Source organism: Microcaecilia unicolor, chromosome 1 (genome assembly GCF_901765095.1).
Source record: "Microcaecilia unicolor chromosome 1, aMicUni1.1, whole genome shotgun sequence".
Taxonomy (NCBI): Eukaryota; Metazoa; Chordata; class Amphibia; order Gymnophiona; family Siphonopidae; genus Microcaecilia; species Microcaecilia unicolor.
This window is the reverse complement of record NC_044031.1, coordinates 379,307,238-379,334,394: the sequence shown is the minus strand read 5'-3', so window position 1 is coordinate 379,334,394 and position 27,157 is coordinate 379,307,238. Positions and strand designations below refer to the sequence as shown.

At 42.8% G+C, this 27,157-nt stretch overlaps 1 protein-coding gene across 2 annotated transcripts in view; it reads left to right on the top strand.

Annotated features, from left to right (window-relative positions):
- The window catches only part of C1QTNF6 (C1q and TNF related 6), a 58,228-nt gene extending 31,297 nt beyond the window's left edge, over positions 1–26,931 (top strand). The window contains exons 1-3 of one of the 2 annotated variants that reach the window (XM_030190071.1): positions 1,974–2,028; positions 14,285–14,534; positions 24,292–26,931. In XM_030190071.1, coding sequence (XP_030045931.1) covers positions 2,005–2,028; positions 14,285–14,534; positions 24,292–24,842 — 825 coding nt within the window. In that variant the 5' untranslated portion in view covers positions 1,974–2,004 and the 3' untranslated portion in view covers positions 24,843–26,931. Of the gene's footprint in view, positions 1–1,973; positions 2,029–14,284; positions 14,535–24,291 lie in introns of those variants that run through there. The other variant, XM_030190072.1, reaches the window with a different exon arrangement.
- The last annotated feature ends 226 nt before the right edge of the window (positions 26,932–27,157 follow it).

Sequence of the window (27,157 nt, the reverse complement as noted above, 5' to 3'; positions counted from 1 at the left end):
AGTCTAAAGTGACTAGGGCTCTTCAGCTTGGAGAAAAGGTGGCTGAGGGGAGATATGATAGAGGTCTGTAAAATAATGAGTGGAGTTGAACGGGTAGATGTGAAGCGTCTGCTTACACTTTCCAAAAATACTAGGACTAAGGGGCATGTGATGAAGCTACAATGTAGTAAATTTAAAACGAATCGGAGAAAACTTTTCTTCACTCAACATGTAATCAAACTCTGGAATTTGTTGCCAGAGAATGTGGTAAAGGCGGTTAGCTTAGCGGAGTTTTAAAAAGGTATGGATGGCTTCCTAAAGGAAAAGTCCATAGACCATTACTAAATGGACTTGGGGAAAATCCACTATTTCTGGGATAAGCAGTGTAAAATGTTTTGTACTTTTTGGGATCTTACCAGGTATTTGTGACCTGGATTGGCCACTGTTGGAAACAGGATGCTGGGCTTGATAGACCTTTGGTCTTTCCCAGTATGGCAATACTTATGTACTTATGTAATGTATTTTGTAGATCTTATTTATCACCAATCCAGAGAATATTATGTTTATTAATTGTTACTGTATTCATAGATTGGTATATGTGAAGTTGGAGAACAAGGGGATTGGATTGTTCCCAAGATATTATATCCACAAGCTCCACCCTCTTAGTTTCCTTCTCCTATGAGAGAGATAAGTCATTGGTTCTAAGGTCTTATTTGACACAGAAAAATGCTTTATTTTGTGGTCAAATTTTTTTTTATATTTCCAGAGGTACCTAGATGTAGAGATGAGGGTGTGGAAGGTAGTTAGGTGCATGGGTGGTCTCAGGGTAGGGTCCCTCTAATTCAGAAATCCTGGGGCAGAGGGTCAGTGATTTGGAACACCCTAGGCAGAGTAACTCTCTCGGGGTTCCTTATTCAGGTATCCTATTGCTTAGCCCTTATTTTTTAGGCTTGGAAATTTGACTTTTGGGTCAGAGGTAGAGTAAAGTGAACTCACATTTCTAGGGCTAGGTTTAATCTATGGTACTGAATCAGTACAGTACCCAAACTTTGGGTTTGGTGAACCGCCTGGACCCCAGGAGACATGAGTCTGGGATCCCGCATTCAGGAACTCCAGGTTCTGGACTATGATGGCACAGTACTATAGACTAATACTAACTCCTGAAATGTGAACTAACTTACTCTCTGATCCAGGAGGTTAAAAAAAAAACCCCAAACATTAGTTAAGTCTTCAGGAACATAGTTAATCTCATCATTTAAATGGGATTGTATGGAAGTATGCTAATTATAGTGCACATCTTTTTTTATGTTGTGAATTAAAATCCTGAAAAATGTGACTCTGCCTTCAAAAGCTTGTCAAAAAATACATCTCGTCCAATGAAAAGGTATCACCTAATTTTCCTTTCTTTTGTTCTATTTTGCGTATTACCATAAAGTGGGCTGATACAGCAACCACACAAAGGGGGGGGGGGAGTTATTGGTATGGGCTACCATTAAGACATGTCATTTTACTGTTAACCCCAGTTATTAGTAACAAGCTCTCTTTGCATAAATGGGAGTTGTGCTAATATAGCACAAGTCAATGATAAAATAACATGTCTTAACAGTAGCCATAACTTTCCCCTGAGTTATCTCTGTCCCACTGGGAAGGGGAACTAGAAGGAACAGGATGAAAAACAAAACCAGAGATAAAGTAAGATCTTACCATGCCAGCGAGTGAGTGCAAAAAGAAACTGTCCTTTCTGAAGGCAAGGACTTGAGATCAGGCAAAAGAAAAATTCAGTATGGGGTTAATCAAGTAACATAACACTTTGCAGGGGTTTAAGGAATAGCCGAATAAAACAGTCAGAAATGGGAGGAGAAACAAAGAACAGTCTAAAAAAGAAAAAAAAATCCAGCAGCTTACATGCTGCAATCAACTAACCAGCTATTAAGGAATGGAAGTTAGGTCAGAGCTGTTTCAGAGAGGTTTTTGGAGCACTGTGCGGCTGACAGGATCCTAGCAAGAGGTAGGCAGAGCAGCATCATGGACACCCAAGGTTTTGCCAGGGTAAGATAACAATTCCTTATTATTGGGCATGGAGCTGAGACCCCATTTCTTCTCGGTGATTGTATGGATTTAATGTCTGCCTGAGACAAGTTCTGCTCTCCCCTCAGTCACTGTGTAGAAATTAATCATTCTGGCTTTCCTGCCGACAGTGTTCAAGACTGGACTGCAAATGATGGCATTGTACCAGAGCCAGATCTCTCTTTCTAGGAAGGAAATGCTCTATTTTCTGGCCAGCAATGTTAAATCATTGCCACCACTGTCTCCCTCCTAAAACTTCCAGTACTACTAAAAACGGAGATGTGTTTTGTTGTTTTAGCCACTGCGGTGCCTGTTAGCTAAGTGGAGGTTAGGAAGCATGGAAGCAAATTGCTCACAGTGATGGCTCTGTGCTACCTTTTTTGATGCTCAGGGCTTTTTTTGAGGGGGTACTGGGGGGGGGGGGTACTGAGTACCGGCACCTTTTCTATTGTCTGCTAAAACTGACCCAGGGACCCCCATGTTGTAATGAAAGCGCTCAGGCTCTACACACCAACTCTGCCTTGTCATAGATTCTGTGACTGGTTGCAGGGGGCCTGGCTATTGTGTGGTGGGTCTCTCAGTGATCACCTCACCCTTGAGGGGTGGCCTAGCATTTGAGCACCGGCACCTTTTTTGCTGAAAAAAAACCCAACAACGTTGTGTCTACCACTTAGAAACATTGTAAACAGTAAGACAGGACTGGTCAGGTGAAAATGTGTAGTACTTAGAAAAGTTGTCTTTAAAGCTGGGAAGAATACAGGAGTGACGATCCAGGATAGAAAAAGAAAAAAAAAGGAGCCAGAATCATACTTCCCCCCTCTCTGTGTCAAAAGGGGAAAAATATTTTCATTTCTTGTGTTTTGTTACACTCCTTTGTATCATCATACCATGAAAAATGCAAGGAGGAAGTCTGAGCCTTTCCTTTGGAAGATTCTAATTCTAGCATCATTCTTTAGTGGTTTACCACCGAGGACTGTAGCTGAGAATACAGTCTGATGTTTTGGGTAGGTTAATTGTGGCAGCGGTGACCCTTTAACAGACTTCCATTCCAGATCTCATTCAGCAACTAAACTCAGACAAGACTCACTGGTGCCAGTGGGATTCTGGAGAAGAATTCCATTTGGCTGTGAAGATCACCCTGGCGTGGCAGGGATGAGCATGGAAAAAAAAGGTTGTGGGTCATTTATGGGTCATTTTCAGATGTTTTCCCAGTTTTCTGACATTTTTCTGCTTTGTTTCCAACATGCCTTAGAACTTAATGCATGCAACAATCCACTTTACACACTTTCTGTATGTTAACATGTGTTTAATAGATTGTGCATTTACTAACTTTTTAAATCATGCAAATAAAATCAAATATGCACTAACAAATGCACGTTCCTAGAATGTGACCATGCTGGTGGAATCAGAGCAAAGAGCTGATGAGGGCCGGAGAGGGACACACGCTACTGCATGTGCTGCACTGTCAGTCATGTCTTTCATGTCTTTCATTCTAGTGGAAGTAGCAGTTGGTGTGGCCATGATTATGGTGGCATGATCTATTAAAGATCCGTTAAAATGTTTTTTGGGGGAGGTCAGTCCTTTAAAATTGGCATCAACTTCTCCAGGTGGAACAGTGTCTAGTTTGGCCATGTCCTGGGCCCTGGCTGAGACCTTCTACTATAGCATGAGATCACCACTGGCATTTTACCGGAGGTAACAAAGGTCTTGGCCTCAGTGGATTGGTAAGGACTTCCCTGGAGGTGTCAGACCAAAGATGATTTTGGTTTCTGCTGGAATGTTGGAAGTTTTTTCTGTAAAGGTTTTCCAAAGAGATCATATTGGAAACCTTGCAGCAAGAGATAACTCAGCTTGTGATTGCTGTTCTGATGATAGTACACTTGCAACACTCATATTTTTAAAGTTAAAAAAAGCTTCTTGTGACTCTGGGCAAGTCACTTAGGGCACCTTTTACCAAGCTGCGGCAAAAGAGGGCTGGTGCTGGCTTCGTTACGTGTGTTACACGCGTACCGAGGCCTCCTTTTACCGCAGCTGGTAAAAGGGAAGTCTCACCTTCCTACAGGAAATGGTTGTGCGGCAAGTAAAGCACCTGCCATGTGGCCATTTCGAGGGGGGCCCTTACCGCCACCCATTGTGGTAGCAGTAAGGGCTTCTGCGTTAATCTGGTGGTAACCAGGCAGCGCATGGCACTGCCCGATTACCGCCAGGTATACTCTGGCGCTACAAAAATAAATAATTTTTGGAAATCTGGAAATGACGGTGTGCTAGGGATGGGAAGTACCACCGGGCTACTGCGGTAGCCCAACGGTACTTCTTGTATACCGAGCAGTAAGCCCACATTGGGCTTACGGTCGCTTAGTAAAAGGAGCCCTCAATCCTCCTTTGCTCAGGTACAAATAAGTACCTGTATATACTATGGAAACTGCTTTGAATGTAGTTTCAAAAACCACAGAAAGGCGGTATATCAAGTCTCATTCCTTTTCCCTTCCCTTTCGGGTTGGATAGTCAAAAGCACTTTGTTTAACAGCAAGTCCTAAACATATACCCCTTAATTCTATAAAAGTCACCAAAAATGAAATTTCTTGGAATTTTGCTCCAATCTGATTTCTCAAGACAAGGATTTCCATAGACCTGGTGCCACTGAACTGTGAATTGAATAATTTCTTATGAGTAGAAGACAGTCATGTAGAAGAGGCTTATTGGCAGGAACTGAACAATTAGAATGAGATGTCACTCTATGTTTCTGCAATGGAGCCATATATGTAGTGGAATTCCCACATAATAATTTAGAAGAAAAGCATAGTAATTTAAATTCTGCTCAAGCAATGATGGGCAACCAATGCAAACATTTTAATAGTGGGGAAGCCTTATCAAATTTAGACTTATAAAGGATAAGCTTAACTGCAGTGTTTTGTAATAGCTCTAATCTTTATAATAGTGGTTTAGAAAACCCTAAATAGAGTGAATTACAGTAATCTAACCAAGAAGAAAAGATGACATGAACAATTTACTTTAAATCATCTAATACGAAAAATGAACAGATTTGATGCAGGTAATGTATTTTTAGAAATGCAGAGGATGTTAGATTTCAAACTTTTGCCCTGCTTTCTAAAGAAGAATCAAACCACATGCCTAAGCTACGAACAGACATCTAAAGAGGTATAGACTTGCCTTACAGATCAGGATATAAATTCAGAACTGGATTAGTGGCCTAGTGGTTAGGGTGGCGGGCTTTGGTTCTGAGGAACTGAGTTCGATTCCCGGCACAGGCAGCTCCTTGTGACTCTGGGCAAGTCACTTAACCCTCCATTGCCCACCGCATTGAGCCTGCCATGAGTGGGAATGTGCGGGATACAAACATAACAAAACAAAACCCATAACAATGTGGCTTTATCAGCATTTAGTTTGAGTATATTACCCACCTTCCAATTTGCTATCTTCCTAAAACAAAAGCTCTTAAACATAATAATCTCAGAAACTAGAGTTAAAACAAGATTATCTATACATCATCTGTGTACATATACTATCCACCTTATAATCGAAAGAGAAAAACGCCTAGATTTCAACCCAAATCGGGAGATAGACGTTTATCTCACAAAAATGAATAAATCGGTATAATCAAAAGCCGATTTTGGACGTTTTCAACTGCACTCCGTCGCAGATGCGAACAAAGTTGATGGGGGCGTGTCAGAGGTGTGGCGAAGGTGGAACTGGGGCATGGTTATCGGCCGAGGAGAGATGTACGCGTTAGGGCGATAATCGAAAAAATAAAGGCTTTTTTAGCGAACATTTAGGACACTTTTGTTGGACCCTTTTTTCAAACGAACAGGTCCCAAAAAAGTGCTCTAAATGACCAGATGACCATTGGAGGGAATCGGGGATGACCTCCCCTGACTCCCCCAGTGCTCACTAACCCCCTCCCACCACAAAAAATGATGTTTCACAACTTTTTATTTTCACCCTCAAATGTCATACCCACCTCCCTGGCAGCAGTATGCAGGTCCCTGGAGCAGTTGTTAGGGGGTGCAGTGGACTTCAGGCAGGTGGACCCAGGCCCATCCCTCCCTACCTGTTACAATTGTGCTGCTTAATGCTTAGTCGTCCAACCCCCCCAAACCCACTGTACCCACATGTAGGTGCCCCCCTTTACCCCTTAGGGCTATAGTAATGGTGTAGACTTGTGGGCAGTGGGTTTTGAGGGGGATTTGGGGGGCTCAACACACAAGGGAAGGGTGCTATGCACCTGGGAGCTCTTTTACCTTTTTTTTTGTTTTTGTAAAAGTGCCCCCTAGGGTGCCCGGTTGGTGTCCTGGCATGTGAGGGGGACCAGTGCACTACGACTCCTGGCCCCTCCCACGAACAAATGCCTTGAATTTATTCGTTTTTGAGCTGGGCGCTTTCATTTTCCATTATCACTGAAAAACAAAAACGCCCAGCTCACAAATTGTCGAATAAAACATGGACGTCTATTTTTTTCGAAAATACGGTTCGGTCCGCCCCTTCACGGACCCTTTCTCGGAGATAAACGCCCATGGAGATAGACGTTTTCGTTCAATTATGCCCCTCTTATGATAGCCCCAATGGTTTGAGCTGTATACCTAAGGAGCTAAAAAAAAAAGTTACTAAAATGGATAGGGGAACCTTGTGGAACACCATGACCTGGGGACCATGTAGAGGAGGTAATTCGTTCTCTGTAAGAATGATTTTTATTTTTTAATGCAGAGAAACAGGACAACACACTTCCAGAGATATTGATAAAATCCAGTTCTTTCAATAATAGATCTTGGTCCACCAGGTCAAATGCTGATGATAGATCTAAGCTCGGGGATTCTCAACTCAGTTCTCAGGACATACTCAGCCAGTCTGATTTTCAGGATATCTACAATGATTTTGCATGAGATAAAGCTGTATGCACTACCTCCAGTGTATGCAAATCTATTATCACATGCATATTCATTGTGGGTTTCCTGAAAACTTGTCTGGCTAGGTGTGACCTGAGAAATGGGTTGAGAATCCCCGATGTATCCAATGTTATTCTTACTTCCATTATGATAATAAACGTGTTTCAGTACGATATCATTTTCGAAATCCATACAACCTGGAATTCAAGATGTCAAATTTATCCTGATATTCTTGTAATTGACAAGCCACAGTTACCTGCAGAACCCTGGTCAAAAACAGGATACCTGAAAAACAGGTGTTAGGGAAATAGTACTAATAGCTAACGGAAAGCAACCCAGTTCAAGAGTCAAATTTAGAAACAAAGAGAGCCAAGCTATTCCCTCTAATGGTAGATGTTTTAGCATTGTAGTAAGACAAGGGTCCTGATCACAGAAACCTTTTGTTTAGAGGTTTTAAAAAAGTTCTGAATCAACTGAGGAGACAATCTTCGGGTACAGTCAATAACAAAAGTTCAGTCTCTCCTCCTGACAGATCATAGTCAATAGATTTCTGCAGCTGTGATCTGATCATAGAAATATTCTGTTTAAAATATTCTTCCAACTCCAATACAGAGGGAAAAGAGGATGTCAGATCCAAAGCTGATTTCTGAAAGAGTGAATGTATAATCTGAAATAGATTGTGAGATTCAGTATTACGTAGGAAAATAAGACTAGCCATACTGGGTCAGACTAGTGGTCCATCTAGCCCAGTATCCTGTTTCCAACAGTGGCCAAGCCACTTGCTTCATTTTCTTAGCATAAGGTTTCTTTGCCAACATAATTTCTGTTTTATAATTGTTTGCTAAAATTGACCCATGGACCTCAAGTTTTAATGAAAGAGCTCAGGCTCTACACACCAATTCTGCCTTGTCATAGATTCTGTGACTGGTTGCAGGGTGCCTGGCTATTGTGGAGTGGCTCCCTCAGTGATCACCCCACCCCTGAAGGATGGCCTAGCATTGAGTATTGACGCCTTTTTTGTTAGAAAAAATGAACTGGTAATTATTATGCAAAAAGTTTAATACAGATCATGATAAATGTTTTCATCTGCATTAAACCAGTCTAATTAATTAACTAGACCTCAAGAAGTATTGTTAACTATCTCCAGAGAATATTGGCAGGCTAATAAACCTGCTGATATTTTGACCCTTCCCCCAAGAAGTGCAACTGAGACCTTCTATCAGTGAAATCCTTTCCCTAACCAGAAAATATATTTTGAGAAAATAATTCCAAACACCCCCCCCCCCACCACCACCACCACCACCAACAACAAAAAAACTTTATAAGCCCTGCATGTGAGCAGCAAATTGGAGCTTTGAATTAGCCAGAATCATTTTGGATGATTGTGCCAGAGGGCAAGAATTGACTGGGAATTGTTCCTTCTCCTTTTCAGTCTGGGGTTGTTAATGGCATAGAAACATAGAAACATGATGGCAGATAAGGGCCAAATGGCCCATCCAGTCTGCCCATCCTCAGTAACCACTAACTCTTCCTTTCTAAAGGGATCCCACATGCCTGTCCCACACTTTCTTAAATTCTGACACAGTCCTCGCCTCCACAACCTCCACCGGGAGGCTATTCCACGCATCTCCCACCCTTTTGGTGAAAGAGTATTTTCTTAGATTCCTCCTAAGTCCATTTCCTCTTAACTTCATCATATGCCCCCTCATTCCAGAGTTTTCCTTCGTTTGAAAAAGGCTCACCCCCTGTATATTAACACCACTGAGGTATTTAAACATCTTTATCCTATCTCCCCTCTCTCGCCTCTCTTCCAGCGTATACATGTTGAGGTTCCTAAGCCTGTCCCTATATGTTGTATGACATAGACCGCTTACTAATTTTGTAGCCGCCCTCTGGACAGTCTCCATTCTGTTTATATCTTTCTGCAGGTGTGGTCTCCAGAATTGTACATAGTACTATAAATGGGGCCTCACCAGAAACAAGGGCATTATCACTTATTTTTTCCTGCTGGTCATCCCTCTCCTTATGCACCCAAGCATCTTTTCCATTGTGTGCTGAAATTGGCCCATGGTCCCCAAGTTTTAATGAAAGAGCTCAGGCTCTAGAGAGGAAGTGACATCACCGTGGAAGATGGCGGCTTAAAAATTCAGCTCCCACTCACCGGAGCAAAGAAACGTGAGTTCTCCCATTAATCGAGCCCTCCTAGTGCGATCTGGGCCCCCAATGATAGAATAAGGGGTGGCGATCCGAGCGGTGATGAGCACGCAAGCGGAACTCAGCCAATTTGGCTTCAAAGGTGGAATGGCGGCAAACCGCGTGGCGGGCCCGGAAAACCCGCCCAAGTGCTCCTGCAAGCTGACGGATGGTGAGTCCCAGCAAAGGCTGTGCCTCTTTGGGGAGGATCAAGAGCACACAACCGCGGATCCGCTAGCGGAGTTAAAAGAGTGGCTGCAGGAGATCCGGGCAGATGTAAAGGCGGTCCGGGCCGAACTGGAAACACTGGGCTCGGATCTTCGTGGAGAAATTAGAGAACTGGGAAGCCGGATGGAAGAGATGGAGACCCGAGTTGAGGACCACACGGAGGAGCTCGGATCGCTGGACCGGGCGGTCGCAGATGTCCGCTTGGGGCAACAGCAATTGGCAGACAAGATGGAGGATCTAGAGAACAGGAGCCAACGGCATAATCTGCGCTTCAGAGGCATACCTGAAACACCAGAATACGCTGATTGTGAAGCAGTAGTGCAGCAAGTGGTGAGCGCTATCTTGAAAGAAGCGGGTGCCCCGCTAGAGGCCACTACAGTTGTGCTGGAGCGCTCCCACAGATCGCTGGGCCCAACGCGGAATAACTTGCCCAAAGACATCATAGCCTGCTTCCAAGACTATAAGTTAAAGGAGAGGGTGTTCCAAGCGGCTAGACGTTTGCAAAGCTTCAAGTGGGATACCTACCAAGTGGAAATATACCAGGATCTAGCGTCTGCCACTTTAAAGCGGCGTGCGGAGCTGAAACCGATAACCCGGCGGCTGCAGGAGCTCGGCATCCGGTACCGCTGGAGGCATCCTTTTGCCCTGGTATTCTACAAAGAGGGCCATACGCACCAAGCAAGAACACTAGCTAAAGCTAGAGCAGTTTTGCCAGAGATACAACAGGAAGCTCCCCCGGTGACTCCGGGGAAACTCAGCAGAGACAGAGCTCCGATATCCCACTCGAAATGGCAACGAGTGGGCAAAGGACAAAAGAGGCTACAACGACAGCAGTCGGCTGGCCGGCTCACATGACTGTGGGTAAGGGGACCAAATACTGTGTTATCATGAGCTAGGCTTGGGCCTGGCATGCGCCAAGAATCACAAGTTTAATGGTGATATCCAATTTAAGTTTGAAACGGTTTATAGTTCAAGGGAGAATGGTTAATAAGCTGTATAGTAGTAATATGAGGGTGAGTGGAGGGGTGAGTTGCTTCCTCTATTGGATACTTCTTCAATTATGAGGGAGGATCTGTATGAACATGGGGGGAGGCGGGTGGACGGGAGGGAGGGGAGAAGAGAAGGGGGGGTAAGGGGGAAGGAACTAATGAGTGGCGAGGAGTATGTGGACGAGTGGGAGTGGGTGTACACTGGGGTAGGCCGAGAGAGCTTAAAGGGGGTAAAGAGATGCAAGATGTAACATTAGCACTCCTGAATGTCAGAGGCTTAAATGTACCAATGAAGCGTCAGCTTCTGTTTAGGGAGCTGACTCGCTTAAAAGTTGATATAGCCCTGATTCAGGAGACTCATTTAAAAAAGCAATATGAGAGGCTGTGTAGGCATCACCAATACCCGCACATTTTCTTTGTATCGAACAACTCAGGCTCTAAGAGCAGAGGGGTGATGATAGCGCTTAATGACTCCCATTCATGGCAGATTCAAAAAGTCATCAGAGACAAGGGGGGTCGATATATTTTGTTGATTATTCAATTGGGAACACAAAAGTACACTATAGTGAACGTATATGGGCCTAATGCAGACCATCAGGAATTTTTTCATCAACTTGATCAAATATTATTGACACATGGGGAGGGATCAATACTAGTGGGAGGAGACTTTAATATTACCCCTAACCCGCAACTGGATAACTCCGCCTCCTTAGCACACTATGCTAGACAAGGGCGGGAATCACTCCATGCCTTCTTGGCCAGGTGGCATTTGAGCAATCTATGGAGGCAAGCTAATCCAACACAAAGGGATTATACTTATTTTTCCCAGGTTCATAATTCCTTCTCTCGTATTGATTTTTGGCTGGGGGACACGGCGGTGATGGGTTGTGTTGGAGACCACCACATAGAGCCGCGTACGTGGTCGGATCATAGCCCGGTCCTTCTAGTTCTGCGGCCTTGGGAGGGGCGAGGGGATACCCCACAGTGGCGCCTGGATGATGCATTGCTGACTGAGGTGACTCATGTGCTTCAATTTGAAAGGATAATTAAAGAATATATCCAATTTAACGACAATGGAGAGGTTTCCCCAGGGGTGCTGTGGGAGGGATTTAAGGCGGTGATGAGGGGTCATTTCATCGCCCTGAAAGCTCACGTGCGAAAGAGCTCAGGCTCTACACACCAATTCTGCCTTGTCATAGATTCTGTGACTGTTTGCAGGGGTCCTGGCTATTGTGGGGTGAGTCCCTCAGTGATCACCTCATCCCTGAAGGGTGGCCTGACATTTGAGTACCGGCACCTTTTTTGCTAGAAGAAACACACTGTGGACACCCTATGTAATCCTCTCAATAATCTTAATGATCTTGTTTGGGTTTGGGTTTACTCCTTGTAGACCTCTGCCTTCTCAATTCAGGAGGGGCAGCACTATCACTATCATCCTTCAAAGTGTAACTTGAAAAGGACTGAATTGCAAATATTAATGCCCTCCCTATAGGATATAAGGGTAATGCATTTGATATACTGTCTTTTTGGGGTAGAACCAAAGCAGTGTACATATTATAGTTACTTTCTCTGTCCCTAGTGGGCTCATAATCTTTTTGTACATAGGGCAATGGAGGAGTAAGTGACTTGCCCAGAGTCGCAGGAGCTGCAGTAGGAATTAAATCGAGTTCTCCTGGTTCTCGGCCCACTACAATAACCATTTGAATTACTCCTGCCCACAAACCAAGGAATAGGGACCCAATGCCTCCACCCCTTCCCTAACACCACCTAGGGAGCAACCCCTTCCATTCATTGTCCATCCAACAGGAAAGCTAACAGACTTTCACTCTATTTTCTGAGTTAGACTTCATATTAATTTTGTTTGGAGCAGCAATTTGCAGAATTGATGCTGAGCATATAAGAGAGCAGATAGATGGTGTCTATTATCTAATTGTGACCCAGGTTGTTAAAATGCTTTAGTAATTGAATATTATGTGCCTCAGCTATTAACGCAAAGGGTAATGGCCAAAAGTGCAGTTGTCCTGGTAGCACATCATAATCAGCCACCACATTTTCAGACAATTTTCCCAAATAGATGTTTTGTAAGTGGATGAAGCTTCAATATAGTTTACAACTGAAGTGACTCGCTACAATAGTTTGCCCGCCTCTGCACAGTTGTTGACTTGCTGGTTGCTCCCCATGAATTATGTAGTAAGTCTAAACAGCAGATGGTGCAATTCTCTTCAGCAGGATGCTTAGGCCATGCCATAGATGGACCACTATCTGCACAAAACTCAACCACATGGTCACAAAGAATGTTTTTGCACTCTTATGTAGCTTTGTAGCATGCTGATCATCAAGTTTCAAGTTTTTCTTTGTTTGCTATACCGCTAAAGGGTATGTACCATCATAACGGTTTACAACATCAATAAACAGGAGAGCAATAGTAGGAAATGAACTTCAATATATATATGGAAAAGTCAAAAAGGAAAGAAAAAGGAAACACTAATAGAGGGGGGAAGAAAGGAGGGTGAGAGTGGGAGACCACTTTTTAAATAATAATAAAGGGAAGGGAACAGAAAGTCCAACAAGTTTAGTATCTCAGATACAAGTCTCCACAAAATTAGGCCTACATAGGGGGGAAAAAATGAGGGAAGCCTAAAAGTCAGGTAGTAAACCCATTTATTTGCCTAAAAAAATATGTTTTAAGGGCCACGCTAAACTCTGAGAACACAATCATCGCAAACCAGTGGGAAATTTGTTCCAAAGAATAGAGCTGGCAACTGAAAACGTTTTCTGGAGAGTGGCTAGGGCTACCACTTGCAAGGCAGGTAGAGTGAGGAGATGCTAATCTGAGAATCGAAGTACCTGGGCGGGAAAGTAGGGTAACAAATACTGAGACAGAATGGGGGGTTGACCAGAAGTGAGGGTTTTGTGTATACCCCTCTTTAAAATATGTGCTATGTAAGTTAACAAGCAAGCAGAATAGTGCTTAGATGCATTCACTAATGTTGCCATTAGCACATGGCCATTAACAAAAATTAGCATGTAAACCCTTACTGTCACCTATTTTATAGATAGTAAGAGCTCGTGTGCTAATCCTGCACTAATCAATTAGCATGTGGTAATGTAGCTGTGCTAACTGATTAGCACAGAATCACCCACTTTCTGCCCCCCTCAACTAAAAAATGAAAAATATTTTTTAATGCATGGGTAGCACACATATATTTACCACAAAATGCTTGAGGATGCCCCACAGTAAGCCATTTTAAGCTGCAGCAAGCACGCATTAGTGCTTACTGCAGCTTACTAAAAGGACCCCATAGGTATCTATGTGTCTCTTTAAAATAGGCTTGAAATAGTCACCTACCTTGCCTCCCAACAACCTAGGCTACCTGTTATATATATATATATATATATATATATATATATATATATATATATATATAAACAAACTCATAATCAGCAATGATTGGAGTAAGCCACTTGATGGCTATTGTGTTCCTACTGAAACTTTGACTTAGTATATAGCAGCTGATATTGTTTTCTAAGCAATTCTAAAAAAAATGTTATTATTTTTTTGTTCAAAATCAGAAAAAGTTCTCAAAACCTAGATGTTCCATATATCATGTGTTAAATTTCTTATTCAAATATTTGTATTTGTCTATTAAAACTTTAAAAGAATTACAACATCCACAACTGTGAGTACAAATGAGCAACAAATATATGCTAGCATATATGAGGTACATTATACATCAGATGTTATATACTGGTGCATTTTCTCCCCTGTATTTACGTTTGCGGTTACCATAGCATGCTTGTGTAATTTACCAGCTGGAAAAAACTTCTCAGTAAGACCTATAAGTCCAGTTTTACTGTGACCAAACAAATTAACTTAGAAGGTCAGCTACCGGCTTTCCTCAGTTTTCTCTCCTCTTGTCCCTCCAGGTCACTATGGTAACAGCTACCCTCCTGGCTTACTTGAGCCTCCTTTTTTTACCAATATTTGTTATTGGGGCTCCCTCCAATGAGCCTTCAACTGAAGAACCTCCAATGACCTCAGGTAGCTGCAGATGGTGCTGTGATCCTGTAGAACCCCCTGCTCCAACCACAGAGGATCAGACCACAACTGGACATCATCCCTTACCATACCTAGTGCCAGAGGTCCGTCCTTACATCAATATCACTATTCTCAAGGGTAAGTGTTTGTTCCAATGACTCATAATATGAGGGCTTCAATATTTTTCACTAAGCAAGGGAGGAGATAATGTACCATGACATGTTCCAACTATCTTTGCTGTTTCTTCTGTAAAATGGCAGAAAAGAAGCCCTAAGAGCTTTCAAAATTGGGACACAAATCTTTTTATGTTCATTATTTTTATATATATATATATATATATATATATATATATATATATATATATATATATAATACAATTCATTGAGCAAAAATACAAGAAATTGGAAATACCTCATAACAAAATATTCTAAGTTATCCATAAATATCTTCACCACTTTCGTCCACTATACATTAGGTAAATTAGATCCAAGAAAGGAAAAGATTACTTAACATTGTATCTAAGAAGCAATACTAAATTAATGCTACCCAGGTTGCCTACTCCAAGCTATCTTACAGTGTACATCTGTGTCTAGACAATAACATTAACCTCTTCTTTAGACAGCAAAAAATCTTCTAACTGCTTGGGAGCAAAGAATTGAAATTGTTTAGATTGAAATAATATACAGCATATACAAGGAAATTTAAGTTCAAAATTTGCATCTAATGCCAAAGTCCTTGGGCGCAAAACCAAAAAGGCTGTACGCCTTTTCTGTGTTTCTCTAGACAAATCTGGATAAATTCTTATTTTAGACCCCAAGAATAGAAAGTCCAAATGACGAAAGGAAAGTCTCAGTACTGCATCTCGATCCATCTCCAGGGAAAAGGAACCCACCAAAGTATTTCTCTGAGTAATTACTTCTCATAGGGATTCCAAGAAAGATGTGAGGTTCATAGCATCTCCTACTTAGGTTTGAGAAGTTCCAGGCAAAGATTTTACGTTAGTTTGTAAGTACTGTGCCCGAGTTATAGGAGGCAGTGAATCCCCAGCCATTCCTAGTATTTCAACCAAATATTTTTTAACCATCTCTATAGGTGTAATTAAAGGTGATCTAGGAAAATTCATCAGCCTCAAATTAAGCCTCCTAGATTGATTTTCTAAGTATTTCAAACGACAAAAGGTAAAGTTTTTTTCTTTAATTGAGACTTGTCTCACAGATTCTAATTTTTAAATTTTCTCATCTAAAAGTTTCAATTCAGAGGATTGTTGAGCAGTTACCTGTGCCTGGATAATGGCTGCTTCAGACAATACCTTAGTTTCCACTAGTGTTTTTAGTTATCAATACTTGTAAAGAAGATTGAATGTTAAATGTCAGGTTCCAGAGTGACTCCATTGTCACTACGGCTGATTTTGCTATAGTCCCTGAAGAAAAAACAGGAATGGGAGCATCAATAGACTGTTTCAAAGTACTATCTGTGATGGCAATGTTTGTATTGCTAGTTGTTCTTCCAGCCTGGTGCTCCTAGCCGTTTCTCCCAGCGTGGGCAGATTCCCATCCTACTTACTACTTACAATGCTAGGAACACCCCCGTTCTGCTTATGACCTTCCCATTTCTGCACCCCCCCTTTTTTTTACATGTAAAATTTAGGCATGGGTGCCTAAATTTACACGTCTAAGTTCCAACTAAATCCATTTAGTACCAATAATTGCTTGTTAAAAAGCTCATTATCCAATTAAATTGTGTGCACAAATTGGGCACGTGCCCATATTTGTGCGAGCAATTTTTGACAATTTTTATAGAATTAAGGGGCTATTATAAGATGCCAATTTGTGCACCAAGTGTATAGAATAGCTGCACTTAAGCATTTGATTGGTGCCATAAATTTGTAGTTATGTGCACAAGTGATAGGCGCTATTCTGTAAACTTGGCGTGTATGTTACTTAGCATATTATCGCAAGTGGGCTGTATCTGTGAGCAGAGATGTGCATGTCATTGCCGTTCTGCCTAACAATGTGCACAACTTATAGAACACTATCAGTTGCATGCATTGAAAGACACACATAAGTGCACCAACTTACGCTTGCCATTGACATGGTTTAAGAGTTTGCACCTAAATTTTGGCGCCAAATTTGTGCTAATAATCCATTACCTTGGGGTCATCTTCGACTCCTCCTTCTCCTTCTCTGCACATATTCAGCAGACTGCTAAAACCTGTCATTTCTTTATAATATCAGCAAAATTTGCCCTTTCCTTTCTGAGCACACTACCAGAACCCTCATCCACGCTCTTACCACCTCTTGCTTAGACTATTGCAACTTGCTTCTCACAGGTCTCCCACTTAGCCATCTATCTCCCCTTTAATCTGTTCAAAATTCTGCTACACAAGTTATATTCAGTCAGTGTCCCTATCCTTATATTAGCCCTCTCCGCAAGTCACTTCACTGGCTCCCTATCTGTTTTCACATACAGTTCAAACTCCTCTTATTGACTTATAAGTGCATTCACTCTGCAGCTCCTCAATACCTCTCCACTCTCATCTCTCCCTACACTCCTCCCTGGGAACGCCGTTCACTGGGTAAATCTCTCTTATCTGCACCCTTCTCCTCCACTGCTAACTCCAGACTCCATTCCTTTTATCTTGCTGCACTATATGCCTGGAATAGACTTCCTGAGCTGGTACATCAAGCTCCATCTCTGGCCGTCTTCAAATCTAAGCTGAATGCCCACCTTTTAATGCTGCTTTTAACTCCTAACCCTTATTCACTTGTTCAGAACCCTTATTTTTATCATCCTCACTTTAATATTCCCTCATCTCTTGTTTGTCCTGTTTGTCTGTCCTAATTAGATTGTAAGCTCTGTCGAGCAGGGACTGTCTCGTCATGTTCAAGTGTACAGCGCTGCGTACGTCTAGTAGCGCTATAGAAATGATAAGTAGTAAGTTCAGCATGCCCTAATACCGTTGTAGAATTGGCATTAAGTGCACTGTTTTGTGGAGCCTTAATTTATGCACCATGTTATAGAATTCCCACCTATCAGAGGCATAGCTGGGGGAGGGGAGCGCAAGGGAAGCTGCCACTCCCCTAAACATATAAAAATTGCGCCTACCTCTCCTACTGCTAGAGGCACCTATCTATTCTGCTGCTGGACCTACTCCCCTCACAGGTCTCTCTTTCCCCTCCTCTCCCAATGAGATACTAGGGGGAAATAGCTGGTGCAGTTGCATCAGAGACACAGTGAAGGGGTCTTTCACTGCTGTGTTCAAAGGTGCCCCCGCTGTTCCTTTACTACTGACATGGGTGCTACCCCCACTATAAGGATTTTAGCTAGCCCTGCCCCAACCCCATCCTAGGCCCACTCTACCCCACCTTAGCCTCCCCAAACAGCTGAGTCACCAACTGCGTATGCCTATAAGGATTTTAGCCCTCCCCTCTCTCCTGGCCTTTCAGCCTTGCACTGGCGCCTATTTACAAAAGTCTGCTCCCCCTGATGTCAAAACCTGGCTAAGCCTCTGCCACCTATGTGTTTATCTTGCAAAAATTTGTTGAAATGCAGAAAACAGAGTCTTTCTTGGATGTTGGCTAGTGCTGTGGGTCTGCCTGTCTACATATTAACTCACACCAATGGCTATTATTTTATGGTAGATTGTTGGAAAACAAACATGCAATCCCAAGTAGTAATTCCAGTATATCCAACTAGCACCAATACACTGCTTACAAACTACTATCACTTGATGATTTAATGATTTAAATGACCTCAGCGATGTCCGTTGCCATCATATTTATTGTAATGGCAACGTTAGACAACATCAATCATCTTCATCGGTCTACTATAAAGTAGTTCAAAACTTTTATTTATAATTTTTAATTTTTAAATTGACTTAGCTTTCGGCTTAGCTTTTAAAGTCCATCAATCTTCAGACTCAGGGGGTCAAATGCCCGACATATGTTTCGCCCGAGACCAAGCTGTCTCAAGGGACTACCCCCTGAAGATATTCTAACGTCAGCTCTGCCCTATATAATATGTCTACATATTAAGGCATGTGCATGCCTTAAGAGGGCCAGGAACATGGGATATAATGATTATAGAATTTAGTTAGCCAAGCAAAACTAAAATAAATAAAAAATTTCAAAATGCAATTATGGTAGAATTAAGGGGCATGTTTTATAAAGTGTAGTATGTGTAAAGGCAACGTGGTAACAGACAGCTACCACATTGGCACTGCATTACATGCTTTGGCAGATGAATTGGGTGCTCCCATGCCGTGCCCAAATAATAATTAAAAAAAAGAAGCAGTATAACCTCACCCTCCCCAACCAGTGTACCCCCAAATCATCACTGATCAAGGTCCCCCATCCAATCTAGCACCACTGATCTGATTCCCTACCCAGCACAGACCTTTTGTACTCTGGTAACCCAAGATAGGAGTGAAACTCCTTCTTCACTTTTGCCCTGGGGCTATGCTGGTTCAAAATGTCGCGGTAGCCTTACCACAGCATAGTAAAAGGACTCCTTAGTGATTCAAGCAACCCAATACTATTCAAATTAATTTTGAAAATCTATGGACAAAGGAGCTATGTTTTGGCCAACACATAGCTCCCATGAATATCTGTACACAAGTAACTATACTGTACACAGAAATACAGTAGATGATGACACTTAAGACCAGTGTCCCTGTTCAACAGAGCAGGGACTGTTTATATCTCCTCTCACTTCTAAAGCTGTGTTTGCCACTTTTTACTTTCTGAGCAGCCCTACTTACAAAGCCATTGCTTCTCAACAACAGTTTATAAAGGATTAAAATGGCTAAGGACTGTGAGGATTTGCAGAAGGATCTTGTGAGACCAGGAAACCTGGGCATCTAAATGCAGAAGAAATTTTATATGGGCAAGAGCAGGATGAAGCACAGAAGGAAAAATAAGCTCAATTATAGGAATAAAATGCTTCTAAATTAGGAATTGCAACCCAAGACAAAGAGCTTGAAGTCATTGTGGATAATGCATTGAAATGTTCAGTCCGGTGTGCCATGCTTGGAGCAAAAGCAAATAAAATATTAAGGATTGTCTACTCTGAAAAGGAATGGCAAAGAAAACTGAGAATATTATTATAGTTATGTTTGTTTAAAATTTGATATACTGCCTGATTGGACAAGATCATGGTGCTTTACAGAGCTAAATACATAAAAGTCAATAAAGAACTCCATAAAAATAATAAGAAGAAAAACTTGTCACATTCATACAGAAAAAAGACACTCTAAAAATAAATAAAGTTTATCACTCCTTCAGCCTCAATAGAGGGCCCTAGGCACTAGTTTTGTAATATATTTACTGTAACTGCTGGATCATAGTTTGCAGACTCACCTTAGATTCTCCCCTCACCCTCCATCAGGATGTCAAAGGCCATGCAGAAAAAAAAAAGTTTCCAACACCACCTTAATTTTTTTTTTTTAATTTGCTTCTGATCTAATAACTCTTGGAAGCCCATTCCATAGAGAAAGAGCTAACTAAAAATAATGCCTTTGTATGAGTTCCTGGTACATTTGCACCTTGAGTATTGTGTGCAGCTTTGGTCACCCCATCTCAGAAAGGATAGAACCAAACTGAAAAAGGTTTAGCGAAGGGTGAGAAAAATAGTAAAGGGAATGGAATATTTTCTTTATGAAGAAAGGATAGTTTACGGCTGTTCAGCATTGTTAAAAAGAGAACTGAGAAGGGATATGATAGCAGATCAATCATGGGTGAGGGTGAATGGTTAAATACAGAACAGTTGTTTAACCTCTCAAACAGCAGAAAGGAAGAGGACATTTCATGAAACTAATGACTAGCGGATTGAAAACAAATAGTAGAAATTTGGGGGGGGGGGGTCTTTTTTTTTTTTTTTTAATGCAGCACATAATTAAACTTGAGGAATCTGTTGCTGAAACATGTGGTTAAAGTGACCAAAATAGTGGGTTTCAAAAAAGATTGGACAAGTTCTTGGGGAAAAAGTTCATAAAAAAAATTATTTGCCAGCTAGACTTGGGAGAACCATTGTTCATCCTTGGAAATGAACTATAGAAAATAGATCTAGCTTGAAGCTGCAGCTGAATGACATTATTGGAGTGGTGTCCCATTTCCTATGGTGGGAAATCACATTTTTACTTCTGCTGCCCTCTATTTCTTTGCTGGCGCTCAATAGGGTTTCATATACAAGAATTGCCACTTCCTGTTGCTCGTGAGATTACAAAAAGGTCTATTCTCAAATTTTAAACCATTGTAGAGTCGGCCAAGAAGCACAGAGCTGTGGGAGCAAAGATGCAAGATCTCACCTCTTTGTGCCAGATAGAGGGCTGGAGCTGGGACAAAGGGAGGCTGATGCTGGGGTTGGAAAGGAGACTGTAGCTGAAAGAAGGGGATCTTGGAGAAGGGGGGACTGATACCGTTGCTGGGGTCTAGAGAAGAGTGAAGTGATGCTTTTGCTGGGAATGGGCAAAGGGAGCCTAATGCTGGGGCTGTTACTGGGCTAGAAAATGGGGGGTGTGGCGCGATTAGAAAAAGAGGGGCTAAGACTGGTGTTTGGATAAGAGGGATGATGCTATTAGTAAGGCTTGAAAAAAGGGGGCTGGTACTGTAATTGGGCTGAGAGAAGGGTGTGATGCTAAGGCTGGAGCTTGAAAATGGACCTAATGCTGGTGCTGGGAGAAGAAGGGCTAGTACTGCAACATAGGACTGACACTGAAAATTGGGTTTGGGATTATTGAATAAAATCCACAAAAAATTTTTTTTCATGATGCAGATACACTAATAAACCCTTAGGGATTGATATTCAAAGCAATTTAAACTGCCAAGAGAGGCTCCTGTCCATTAAAATCACTTGTTTGGGGCTAACCATGGATATTCAGTGGCACTTAATTGGTTAGTGCCACTAAATATTTGCAGTTAGCACCTAAGCTGAAACTGGCTAATTTGTGAGCTACCTGGGGGCAGAGTAATCACCTATGTGGTTGTGCCGACATTCAATGCTAAACAGTGCTTTTTTTGTGCCGGTACGCACCGGTACAGCATACCTGCACCTCTTTTTCCTAGGCTCACCTACCCGCCCTTAGCTCCCCAGCCCTGCTTTCCGTTCCTGCCACCTGCGACGCCCCTTTTAAGCCCCCATCAAGTTTCAGCGCCCCAGCCCCACCTGCCCGCCCTTACCTTCCTGACAGCCCCACCCCCCCCACAACGCGTTTAAATCTTTTATTTATTTATTTTTACATGAAGTTGCAGCGCCGGCATTAGTGAGAGGACCAGGCTCGCTTCCTCCTGCCTTCCCTTCATTCCCTTTCAGTGTCCCGCCCTCGTGGAAACAGGAAACTACATCACAGGAAGGCAGGAACAAAGGGAAGGCAGGAGGAGGCGAGCCTGGTCCTCTCACTAATGCTGGCGCTGCGACTTCACGTAAAAAAATAAAAGATTTAAACGCGTTGCGGGGGTGTGGCTATTGGGAAGCTAAGGGCGGGCAGATGGGGCTGGGGCACTGGAACTCGATGGAGGCTTAAAAGGGGGGGCAGGTGGAGGCCTAGGGCGAGTTACTGGACATGGAGGGGAGGATAGGGGGCAAAGAAGAATCGCTGGACATGGAGGGGAGGAGATGGAAGGGGAGAGAGGAGAAATCGCTGGACATAGATGGGAGGGGAGGGCAGAGGAGAATCGCTGGACATGGGTGGCAGGGGAGAGAGGAGAATTGCTGGACACAGATGGGAGGGCAGAGGAGAATCTGGACATGGATGGGAAGAGAGGGCAGGGGAGAGAGCAGAGTTTCTGGACATGGATAGATGGAGGGAAGGGCAGGAGAAATGCTGGACATGGATGGAGTGGAGGGAAGACAGGAAGGAGATGCACATGGATGGAGGGGAGAGAGGAGAAATGCTGGATATGGATGGAGTGGAGGACAGGGAAGAGAGGAGAAATGTTGGAGGGAAGGAAAGAGATGTACACTGTTGGAGGGGAAGGGAGAGAGGAGAAATACTGGACAAGGATGGAGGGGAGGGAAGACAGAGGACGTAGATGCACATGGATGAAGTGGAGGGGGAGAGGAGAAATGCTGGACATGGATGGAGGGGAGGGAAGACAGAGGAGGAGATGCACATGGATTTAGAGGAGAGGAGAAATTTTGGACATGGATGGAGGGGAGGAGAGAGAGTTGAAATGCTGGACATGGATGGAGGAGAGGGAAGAGAGAAGAAGTGAGATGAACATGGATGGAGGGGAGGAGAGAGGAGAAATGCTGGGCATGGATGGAGGGGGAGAGGAAAAATGCTGGACGTGATGGAGAGAGGAAGGAGATGCATACTGATAAGGTGAGGGAAAGGGAAAAGAGGAGAGAATCTGCACATGGATGATAGACAAAAGCTGGATCCACTCTATACCTCCTCCAGTCAAGTCCGCAGAGGACCCAGCTTTTACCTATAGATATAGGGCAAGAAATGAAGGAGGAAAGTAAAGAAATAAATGGAAAGGAAGCCCTGGAAACGGAGTTAAGGGATCAGATAAAGAGCCTCAGAATCAGAGACTGGGACCAACAAGTTAAGAAAAACCACAAAGGTAGAAAAAAATCATTTTATTTTCATTTTAGTGTTTTGAAGATGTCCAATTTGAGAATTTACATCTGCTGTCTTATTTTGCACTGGGTATACTAGAGCTGTAACAGCTTATAGAAATTATTTATAATGAAAAAAAATCACAAGTTATTTTTTGCTCCAATAGTATTTTTAATGATACTGCTTATATGCGCCACGGCTGATATAAGGGGTGTGGCTACTGTGGGTGTGGCTACCATAGGGGTGGAGCCATAGATGGTGACCCCACCCGTAATGAGTACCGGTACCTTTTTTTCTACAAAAAAAGCACTGCTGCTAAACCATATAAGGTAACCACATAAATAGGACCGCATAAAATGCATTTCTATCTTTATGCAGTTAAGTGCTGAAATTGTACTTAAGCTCATAAATATGAGCTGGATGCAAGTGCCTGGATATTCAGTGCTGAAGCCCGGAGATGGCCCCTTATCCAGGGATAGTGCCAGCAGAGGTAAAAAAAAATACTGAATATGTACCCCTTATTTTTCTGATCCAGGGAGAGCACCTACTTGCCTCAAAAATACATCTCTACAATTCCAAATGATAAATACCTAGGATCATAAGCCCTAATTATATATGGTGTTACAGAGCCAGACTGAGAGTACTCTGGGCTCTCAGGCACTGAGACTACTCTAGGCCTCCCCCCCCCCCCCCACGCCATACTGCTGCTGCCACCACCAGTGCCCCCACCCTCACTGTGCTGCCTCCCTCCCACTGTGTGCTGCTGTCCCCCCCACCCCTCACCTTGAAGGGCCCTGGTGGTCTAGTGGCTGTGACTTCTTCGGGGGCTGGAAATAAATCCCTCTTTCCTGCCCACCCGCTGCCTCTACTCTGCCTGGCACGACATTGTGTTTACAAAATGACTGCCGAGACTTCCCACGGTAGTCTCAGCAGCCATTTTATAAACACAGCGGTGCAACCAGGGTGAATAGCGTCAGCGGCCACTAGACCACCAGTGCCCCATGGGGGCTGTAGTGTCTGGTGGTGGGCAACGAGGCAGAGCCTCTGAGCCCCTTAGAGCCTATGGGCCCTCAGGCACTGTCCGGTTGCCCAAATGGTCAGTCCTCCCCTGTGGTGTTGAAAGCGACCTTGATGAATACAGTGTCTAGAAAACTGGAGATCAAAATGAAAGTGAATGTGAGTTACATGTCTGGAGCTTTTTCCTCAAAGTATTAAGGCAAATATACGATGATCATGAGTTTACAGAGATGAACTGAAAATGAAAAACCTCTTAACATCAGCAGACAATTAATAGTTAGATTTCCAATAATGGACAATATTATTTTTCTTCCATAGGGGACAAAGGGGACAGAGGAGAAAGAGGAATCCCTGGAAAATTGGGCAAAGAAGGTCCACCAGGCCAGCGAGGTCCTCAGGGACCTAAAGGAATTAAGGGTCAGATGGGCATTCCAGGAGACCCTTGCAAGCAGCATTATGGTGCATTCTCTGTGGGGCGTAAAAAGGCTCTTCACAGCAGTGAGTACTACCAGACCCTTGTTTTTGACACAGTCTTTGTGAATCTATTTGGCCATTTCAACATGTTCAAGGGAAAGTTCTACTGCTATGTGCCTGGAATCTACTTCTTCAGCCTCAACATCCATACTTGGAACTTCAAAGAGACCTATATGCATATCATGTGTAACGACCAGGAAAAAGTGATCCTCTATGCCCAGCCCAGTGACCGAAGCATCATGCAAAGCCAGAGCCTGATGCTGGAGCTGCAGGAGAATGATGAAATATGGGTGCGCCTGTACAAGCGTGAGCGTGAGAATGCCATCTACAGCGACGATGTGGACATTTATATCACCTTTAGTGGTTACCTAATTAAACCCAATATTGATCCTTAATGCACCCATCTTCCCTCCCTCCTTTGCTTTATCTCTTTTCTCCACTGTCTTCCCTATTCCTTGTCTGCTCAAAATTACTACATTGTGCAATAACGGAGAAAGATCAGGGTGAAAAAAAACAGGTGCTAGTATAGGTCCCTTTGGTAGTTGAGGGTGGTTGAGGGTGTTCTGTAAATTAGGGTTCTACCACATGTTGTCAGATGAAATGCAAGATTTGACTCTGTTGGAGTTCAACCATGGATTTGCTTTACTTTTGGATAAGGTGGTCATGTGACCCAGATTAGTCCTGGACACTCCTCCTGTTTTGACTCTTCCTTTGTATCTATGTCCATAAATGAAATGAGGGAAAATTAGAACTGGATCAAACTATCAGGATTGAAAAGAGTCCGGTGGGACATCTGTATGTGGATTATAATTAAAATCCTGGCGGAACTAGGTGTTATTTCACATGAAGATTGGGATATTGTTATTATATATTTTTTAATTGAAGTGGGGTTTGGGATTATGCTTCTTTATTGGATTAAGTTTCTCTTATATAGGCACATTGGATTATAGGTTGGGGTTCATCTGTGAGTCATTAGTGCTTAACTTTAAAGCTACTCACTCAATGAACATGCAAATGGAATTCTACTGTCACTTCACAAAAGGGATAGCTACTACAGGTTGGTTACTTTAGGACAGAGATGGTAGTACATACATTCAGAACATTGATTAAAAAATGGCAAAAATAGTCCACTATTGAATGTAGTGTCAACTCAGACCAGAATAGAGGACTCAACAGTTTCAAAACATTCAATCACTAGGGGAAAAAGGACCTCAGACGTCACAAGACATGAATACGCAGCTGGGTTATTCATCACAAGTCCTGTCTTTAGTGACAGTTCAATCACCCCTTTATAATTTTTTTTATAATTGCGTCAGAGGGTCTTCTTAAAGTACAGCTTTAAAAATCACCACTCAAAACTCGGTTCCCTCCTCCTGAGGCGGGAATGGAGTTTTGAGTGGTGATGTTTCAAGCTGTTAATTCAAGATGATCATCTGATGAAGCAATTTTAGACAAAACGGGCACCTGTCAGGATTCTTCTTTTAAGATAAGTGCCACATCGTTTAACCCTCTCCAAACTGATAATAAATGGTTTTAAAAATATGAAGTTTGCACAGTTTTGCACTACAATTTCATATTAATGGACTTTTTGATGTCATATAAAAAATTATAAAGGGTTTTTTTTGGACCAGTGATTGAACTGTCACTAAAGACAGGACTTGTGATGAATAACCCAGCTGCGTATTAATGTCTTGCAATGTCTGAGGTCATTTTTCCCCTAGTGATGGAATGTTTTGAACCTGTGGAGTCCTCTATTCTGTTTTGAGGATACATTGATCGAGCACAGAGTGAGTGTCAGTGGGAGAGGGGACAGAAACCCATAGCTGAAAGAAGTTGATGGATGTGTTCTGTCTTGCAAAATATTTTATCAAAAAAAAAGGGGGGGGGGGAAAACAGTCCAACCATTCTTTTCTTTTTTTTTTTTTTTATCTGTTCAGCCACTGTAAGTCCTTTGATGGGAAGGGCGTTGCCCAAAACTTTCTGAAATCAAATGCCTTCCAAGCTCAGCCACAAAATGGTGGGTTTTAAATGGAAGCCCCATGAAATGAATCACCGTCACTGCTGATACCACAGCCAGTGATCAGTAAAAAAACACCCTCAGTCTTACAGCAAAGAGTAAGTCATGCCCCATTATTACAGCCAGTTGACAGTGCTAAACACCCGGGGTTCATGTTAAAAAGCTTTTTCCAGATGTAAAGCCTATTTCACACACAGAAAAGAGCTTTAATAAAATTGCTGCCTGGATTCATGGGTAAGAAGTAGTCGCACAGAAAGAGTGTGCCTATTTTGTACAAGATCTGCTCTTAGGCATGCCCATGGATATGGGTGGAGTGAAGAGGACTTGCAATGTAAGTGCGTATTCTACATACTACATATGTGTATTTATGTACATCTTTTTTGTAGCAGGTGTAAGGGGCCCTTTTACTAAGCCGCGTAAGCGTCTACGCATGCCCAACGCGTGCCAAAATGGAGTTACCACATGGCTACCGTTTGGACCTTGCGGTAATTTCATTTTTGGCACGTGTCTCCTACACGCGCCAGAAAAATATTTTTATTTTCTGGCAAGCATCAGCTACGCGCGCCATGTAGCATTTGGCGAGCGTAGGTCATTACCGCCCGGTTACTGCGTGAGACTTTACTGTTAGGTCAATGGCTGGTGGTAAAGTCTCAAACTGAAAATGGACACGTGGCAATTTTCATTTTGCCGCAC